The sequence below is a fragment of the Galeopterus variegatus genome, unplaced genomic scaffold (assembly GCF_000696425.1).
Source record: "Galeopterus variegatus unplaced genomic scaffold, G_variegatus-3.0.2 Scaffold2922, whole genome shotgun sequence".
Classification (NCBI taxonomy): Eukaryota; Metazoa; Chordata; class Mammalia; order Dermoptera; family Cynocephalidae; genus Galeopterus; species Galeopterus variegatus.
This window is the reverse complement of record NW_007729033.1, coordinates 231,094-238,971: the sequence shown is the minus strand read 5'-3', so window position 1 is coordinate 238,971 and position 7,878 is coordinate 231,094. Positions and strand designations below refer to the sequence as shown.

The following is a 7,878-nucleotide window of genomic DNA, read 5'->3' as shown; positions in this document are numbered from 1 at the left end:
TGATCCCCTGACCGGTCAAAAAAAAAAAAAAAAAAAAAAAAAAAGTAATGTTTAAGAAGTCTGTACCTTGATGCCTCACATATAGGAAAAGCTCAAAAATACCACAAGTTAGAAATATCGTGTAAATATAATTAAATATACATTTATTATTTATGAAAACCCAAATGATCCTATAGTTTCCATTAGGTTTTCTTTTATTGCTGTGTCCTAATTTATCCTCTCCATCCGTATTTCTAACTTGACTCCTATATTTCAGGGGATCTCTCACTTTTTATCAACTCAGCTAATCAAAGCATCACTTATTTGTACGTAAAGATATCTCACAAATATTAAGGTCTCTGCCAGTTCCCCAACTACTAAATTTTCCCCGTAAATTTCTTACAGGAAATGGACTTGTCCATGTACTCACTCAGCTGATCATTCAAGTTCCTTGATTTTGTCTTGTGTTTACCCTGTGACTCCTGCCACATCAGAACATCCCAGGCAGAAACTTGTCTCTGCTGATTTAGAATCTTCCTTTCATCTGCTGTTTGGTAATCTGGCGGCTACCCACAGGTCAGTCAAGTCAGCCAGTCGGTGACTTCTGCTAAAGACCCACTGAGAGCAAACACAACACGCATTATGGGGAGCTCAGGGGAAGCCCAAGTCATGGAGCCTACACTTAGGCATCTGCAGTCTGGTGGTGGTATCACATCCTGTGCCATTTCCTGAAGATTCTCACGAGGGAGGGAGCTGTGCATTAGCAATCAGGCTCATCCGCCTGTGGGACTGATTGCAGTCTTGTGATTTAACTGATCTTTGTGAAGATAAAGATGATTTCCAATATAAATCAGACTATAATTTGGATTCTTCTCTCTTAAAGAAGCTTTGATCTTGTCTGCCCTTGGTAACATGTGAGAATCAACCACATTATACTAAAACTGTACACTCTGAATATTGCCAGTGAGTGCTGTTAACCTGTTTTGTCATTATTAAATGAAACAAGTCGTTTTTCATGAGTAAATACTTTGTTTTTCTGTCTGGTGCATGTGTCTAGGTCCCTTCATACCTCCTAGCACAGAGTAAAAGCTCGAGAAAAATTTTCAGATATTGATTATATTCTATAACAAAGGAAAATGCTTAAAACAATAAAGATAATATTTTATAAGTGCATTCTGGAAAAATGACAATACATTTTGGTGCAAATATCTCCCTTAAGTTTTTTGAGGTAAATTTTCTCTTTAAGTACAAATATCTGTGACACTTTCCTGCATCTCTGTTTAGGAAAGAACACTATAATTTTAGCTCCTCGATTCCTAAATTGATAATTACATGGATTTACATAAAAGGCACATTTAATACAATCAAATTGTTTCTAATAAGGCATAATTGTGTAAAAGTGTTTCAAACTTTACATTATTGCTTGTTGGCACAATTAATAGACATTCATAGCTAAAGTGTCTTAGTAACTATGTTCATGATCCTAAAAGAGATCTGATCACAAAATTGATGAGAAATGAATATTCTTTGAATTAGGGAGTGGAGGTAGGTGGACAATGGGCTACGTGGAAAGGAATCTTTAAATAGAAAATCATTAAATCACTTTTCAAATTTTATGTATATTTAAGTATGCAAAGCATGCATCTGAGCATAACTCAAAAGGGACCGAAATTATATTGTCCTCACTGTGTCCCTGAGCTACCCAGTTCCTCTCAGAGATGCAATCACCGTTACTTCCATCTTGCAGACCTTCCAGATAAATTGAATTAAGCAATACTACTTTTTATAATATGGCTTTTGGTTATAGAGCAAATGCTAACTTTGGACAATGGGAAATTGATTTTTGGCATTAGAAGACATAAGTGTTTGAAATCATCTAAGCAAAGAAAATTATGGAATTGTTATATTCTAGTCCTGGAAGACAATTGAACTGTAATTGGTATATCTCTGAGTACAGGTAGGGCTATTTTCGGATTTCGTTTCTCACTGTATCTGTCCATGCACCTATAGCCTATGACCGGACACACCATGTGCCCTCTAATCCACATTTACTCACTAAATGTTTAATTTTTAATACATATGATATGACCTCAATTTTCTCAGGATATGTCCAAAATATGTATTAAGCAGCTATTTATAAATAGATATGTAAAGGGTCAAGTATTAATTTTAAAATAATTACCAACGTTTATTACTTCCATATTGTAAACCACAAATAAAGTTTTTTAAAAATTCAAATGTGTTATGAAAACGGCTATTCTTGAAATTAAATCGAAGGTCTGAGCATACATAGCTCCAGTTTTGATGCTATCCTCTTCGAATTCTTTTCAATCCTCACTTCCCTCATCATTCTATAAGCATTATGATTAACACTATACTGGATACTCATTAATTCTGAACTTGAATATAAACACACCAGATTGTATACAAAGCTAACTTAGTCCTGTTTATTTGTGATAAATACGGCCCCACAGGATAATTGCCTATGGTGCTTAGGCCTGGTCTTCCCCATGTTAAGTTTAACATATTCATCTTCCTAAATGTAGTGACACGCAAACGTACACATTCAAAAATAACATAAAAACACACTTATTGTACTGGCTCCTTCTACATTGTAGTCTGACCACTTGAAATCACTAAACTTCTCTGAATCTGTGAGTTTAATATTATCTATTCCTTCTTCCTTATGTAGTCTTTGGAAAAAGCAAATAAACATACTTGAGAGCAGTCTGAAAATTTAAACTGAACTACATAAATTGTGCTACAGTGATACAACATCATAAAATCACAGAATCGGAGCTGCTGCAGGGGAAGGCCTGAGGAATTGTCTACTCCCACCTCCCCCTACAGAGGAGAAAGCTGAGCCTCAGCAAAGGTAAAATGACGTGCTGTAGGTCACAGGCCTAGTTAAGGTCAAGGGCTTGTCCTCCTAGGCCTCAGTGTCCTTTGCTGGCTCCTCGGCCTCACCTAATGCCAAAACATCGGAGTGGGTGCCTGAGGTTGGCCCAGAGCCCCGCTGTTCCCATCTCTGCGTGCTCTCTAGGTGATTTAATCACTGTGGCTGACACACCTCTCCAGCTCCTTCTCACGCCGTTCCCCGCATTATTCCCACATGCAGCTGCATCTGATGTATTTCCCACATTATAGCCTTGGGAAAGGCTGTGTCTCTGCCCAGAGTGCCATGGAGAGAGGACTCAGCCTAGGCACCACTTGTGCTCAGAAGCTCCTGCTGCCGCACTCTCTGTTTCTGAATTCCCCCCGTCATAGCAAGCACATCTCCAGCATGTAAGTGCACGACAGAATTTCTCAACATACCATTTCCAGACCCGGATTAAGATCCACCTTCCTGAGCAGGTGCTCAGTAAACAGATGTTGCTTTGACTTGATAAAGAGAAGCTACATTTTCATTTTTTCCATTTTCCTATCATTTGTATATATAGCAAAAAAAAAAAAAAAAAAAAAAGAGAAAAGGTGCCATGGAGAGGAAAACACTGGAAAAGCTATGCTGGGCCACCTCCATGAAGGAAAGGTCAGTATAGAAAGGTCTCCCCACTCTGCCAGAGGCTTCACCAACAGAGATAAAACATCTTTGAAGGAGCTTAACTCTCATTCTCTTGGAGGGAACTTGACCCTCCCCCAAGAATATGGCTTCCCCTGAAACCTTCTCAAGTAGAATCTTTACTCTCCTGGACCCCACAGAGCTCAGAGCTCAGAGGTGGCTAAGTATTCCTTCAGCTACCTTTTGCCACTCCTAGACTGTTACTTATTTATTTTCAGAAATAAACAGCAACACAAAACCTCCCCCCTCCTTTGCTCAGCTTTCCGCCCTGGCGTTGCTGTGGTCCTCAGCCTTCCTGGCCACGGGGCCTTTTGGCACCCAGCTCATAGTCATTCCCACTGCAGTGAGACTTTAGGGTCCACCTGAAAGACCTCCCAGAGCCTATCCTCAAAGTTACTCCACTTCCTCAAAGGCAAACGTCTTCTTTTTCTGCAGCATGTCTGATTATCCCAGAGATAAGCTAAACTCTGACATCTTAACTCCAGGGGGCCACCCTTGATGCCGGCTTCTGACTATTTCATTTCTCCCTCATCTTTACCACCAACCCCTCCTGCCTCTCAATGACCCCGTCTTTTGGACTCTGCCTCTCTCCTGTACACGTCGCAGGGCCCACACTGGACTCTCATCCAGCCCACACTCTGTCTAGCCAGAACCCTCCGTGTTGTCACTTTCTGTCCTTCTTGCCTCTCACCCAGATAATCCCAAACCTGTCCTAATCCAGTCACTTGCCGTCTTTGCTTCTACACCTGGCTGCTAAGCACGTCTGGTCAAAATCACTCAGCAGTGTGGGCTGCTGCCACTACAACTCGATGGTCGCTGCCCTTAGCTGGGAGTGTCTCAGTGATCCCTTCCCATGCCCCTGGGGGGACCTCCTGTGTTCCACTGGAACGGATGTACCCGTCACCACTCTCAGTCCCTTTACTAAGCTTCCGCCTTGTTTGAAAGTTACTCCCCCTCCTTCTTTTCAGTTTTCCCAATCACGCACAGATCAATCCCTCTTCAAATCCCACTCGCTACTTACAAATGCCTTTGTGAAAAACTAAGACGGGCGTGGAATACAATGAACATATTAAGATGCTTATGCACAGAGAGCTAGCTTGAATGAAAGAGCAATTTAAAGAGTTTTAATCACTTGTATAATCAACTGTATAATCTAAAATAAGATCCAAGGTTTTCCACTTTTCCCTGCTGCCTTTATTCACAGCAGAGAGGATATCTGTTACCTCTGAGCTTTCCCGGCTTTGCATTTTCTCTGGGCATGTTCTCTCTCTCCCCTTATCCATCTCCTGAACTCCCTGGCTCCTGAGCTTGCAGGGGAGCTGAAGAGCGTCCTCCAGCTGATGAACCACAGGTGACTGGTTTTGAAAGGCCCGGGGCTTGCGGGAGGGGTGGGGAAAGGAGAGAAGGCCGAGGCCGCGCTGCGGGTGCTCTCTCTTACCGCATGACAAAACTCGCTTCATCTATGTGACGGCCACAGCCACTGTTCTTCAGAATCCCACCATTTCCCACCACCGCGCATTTCTTCAATGGCAGCTGGAATGGGGTTGCCTAGCAACAGAAAACAAGGCCGGTTTTCACTGCAAAGAACACACAACCGCTCACAAAATCATTGTTTACAGCAGACCCTTTGGAGGAATTTGATTGAAGACCGGGGCCGGGTAAAAAGGAACATGTGCAAAGAACGATGCCAAAAAGTTTGTAAGGGCCAAACTAGCCTTTCTTTTGAAATTAAAAAAGCGAAACAAAAAAACTCCCTGAAGCGCATTTAAATATAACATTCTTTTTCTGTCTTAGATTGGCCATGCACATAGTAGAGGTTGTTTGCTAGGGAAAATAGAAAAGCCCAAACTAAATATAAGATTAATTTTAAAGGCATTAAGCTGGGAACAAATTCAGATGAATTCTATTTCCCTTTGTAACTGCGATGTCATTCATTCATACAATCAGCCTTCACTCAACAAATGTTTCTGAGCATTTCCTATGCTAAGTGTTGAGAAAAGATAAAGGATACAAAGGTCACAGGCCTCACGATGCACAATTTGGGATGTGAAGAGAGCAGTGAGGAGAGTCACTATTCAGACTTAGGTAACAAACTCTAATGTAATGCAGAAGAGATGCACCCCAAATGTTACGGGGACTCCCACAGAGGAGCAAGAAAGCGTCTCTGCCAAGCCAACTCAGGGAAGGCTTTCTCACTTGAGATGTATCTCAAAGAATAAACAGGATTTACCAGGCACAGAAAGCAGCATAAACAAAGGCACGAAAGTATGTGCTGAAGCGAAGGCCATATTCACGAGCAAATGAACAATCTGGGTGGGTCTATCCACAGCTCAGGAGACACTAAGGGGAAAATGACTTGCGTCGAACCAGACGGTGTGTGACTTTCTTTCTGCAAACACTGAACTGGACTGCAAAGAAAATGTTCGCTGTACCCGAGTGTTCCCTGAAGTGCTATTTATAGTGCCAGGGAATATGAAAACCCAGCAATAGTCCCTGAAAGTGAAATGCGTCATTTGGCCTCTTCCAGCTGGGTCAGCAGGAACTGCCAGGTACAGAATTTCCTGTGTGGCGTCCGGAGTTCTCTGGGGGAAGAACCATATATGTAACTGGTACGGAAAATAACTAGACTGCTACTAAGTAGGCCACCCTGGAGGAAACTCAAGCCAATAATACGGATTATACCAAAAGAATGGAATAAATACATGAATATATACTATAACGGCCTCTCATAGGCATGAAGTGGTTCAACTAGAAATAAATAAATAAATACAAATAAAATTCTAGGAGTCTCTGCGTTCATTGATAGCTGAGGTGGACGCCTTCTGCAGCACAAGAGGATTTAATTTCCTTGATTTCTAGTATATAAAACGGACAGTGCTACAGAAATATTGTTGATAAAGATATAGTACTTAAAGTGGAATGTCTAAGCATTTGCCAGCAGAGAGTTAAGAATTCTGTGCATTATTACAACAGAGACTAGTCCAATAAAGTCCAGATCATGAGACCCAGAGGAGAGATAGGCAAGAACAGCATTCTAACACATTCAGGAGGATACGTGGTATTTCTCTGTCATTCCTGAGAAGTGCGTTTAGAATCAACACTGGAAAAACATTAGTTAGATCTATAATTTGTTAGGTGAAGATTGAAGTGTCACGCTCAAGTTAGCTGTTTGTTTATTTCACAATTACGAGGGTACTTCAAAAATTCATGGAAAAATAGAACTAGAAAGTAATACGAATCTCTCCATGAACCTTTTGAAATATCCTTGTATTTACTAAGTACCCACTATGTGTCGGACACTGTCCTGTGTGACAGGGACACAAGGGAAAATCCCAGTCCCCAAGGAAATTATATTCTATTGGGAATAATAAATAATAAATACAGATAAATGAGTAAAATGAACAGTATGTCAGATAGCAACGTGAGCCGTGGAAAGAAAGCATTGTCATGAGGGGAACGTAAGACGCTTTTGGAGAGAAACTGCAATATGAATTGGGTGATCAGGGAGGGAGTTAAAGGAGACATGTGGGCAAACCCCTGCAAGAGGTGATAGTAGAGGGATCATTCCTGGATGGGAAAGGAAGAACCCAATGTGTCTGGAGATGAGTGCATAAGAGAGAGAGAGAAGTAGGAAAAAAGATGAGAGAGTTAACTAGTGGGGAGGTTGTGGAACAAGCTCTATAGGGTCTTCTAGGGTACTGTAAAGACTGGTTTTTATTCTAAGATGAGAATTGAGTCAATGTGGGATGGGCAAAGGAGTGACATTACAACATATTTTGGAGCAATCACTACATTATGTGCAAACAGGCTGTAGGATGTCACAGGAAGAAAGAGAGAGACCAGTTAGGAGTCTCCTGTAACAATCCAGGCTAGAGATTTTGGTGATTTGGGGACCAGGGTGACAGTAGGTGGGGGTGGTGAGAAGGGGGGTGGTGAGAAGTAGCCGGATTCTGAAGCTATTCTGGAAGAAGAGCCAGCCACATTTGCTGATGCAATGGAAACAGGGCAAGAGAAAAATAAAGGAATCAAAGATAATTGTTGCTTTGCCTCCCACCGATTTGTCACCCCTTTTCCCCTGGGTGATGGAGCCACCAAAGATTACTCAAAGCCCATCTCTTCTGAGCAGTGAGAAGCCCCAAAAAGGGGGTAATCTCCCAGAACCCTCAAGATAGAGGCATTCCTTCCATTTGGGAAATTAACCACGAATTGGGGTTCTCTTCCAGCATTTATTCTCAAGACCAGGAAGTTACAGGAAGAGAACATAGGTGGGGTATTTGCAAAGTACAGTTTAACAAGTTTAACAATAGAAGCTGGTAACATTCAGTAAGACAAGCAAGGTG

At 41.6% G+C, this 7,878-nt stretch overlaps 1 protein-coding gene across 1 annotated transcript in view; it reads right to left on the bottom strand.

The window, feature by feature from the left end:
* ST8SIA1 (ST8 alpha-N-acetyl-neuraminide alpha-2,8-sialyltransferase 1) overlaps window positions 1-7,878 on the bottom strand; it is a 123,311-nt gene that overhangs the window by 41,336 nt on the left and 74,097 nt on the right. The window contains exon 3 of the mRNA XM_008583465.1: window positions 4,977-5,086. Within this exon, the coding sequence (XP_008581687.1) occupies window positions 4,977-5,086 (110 nt within the window). The remainder of the gene's footprint in view (window positions 1-4,976; window positions 5,087-7,878) is intronic.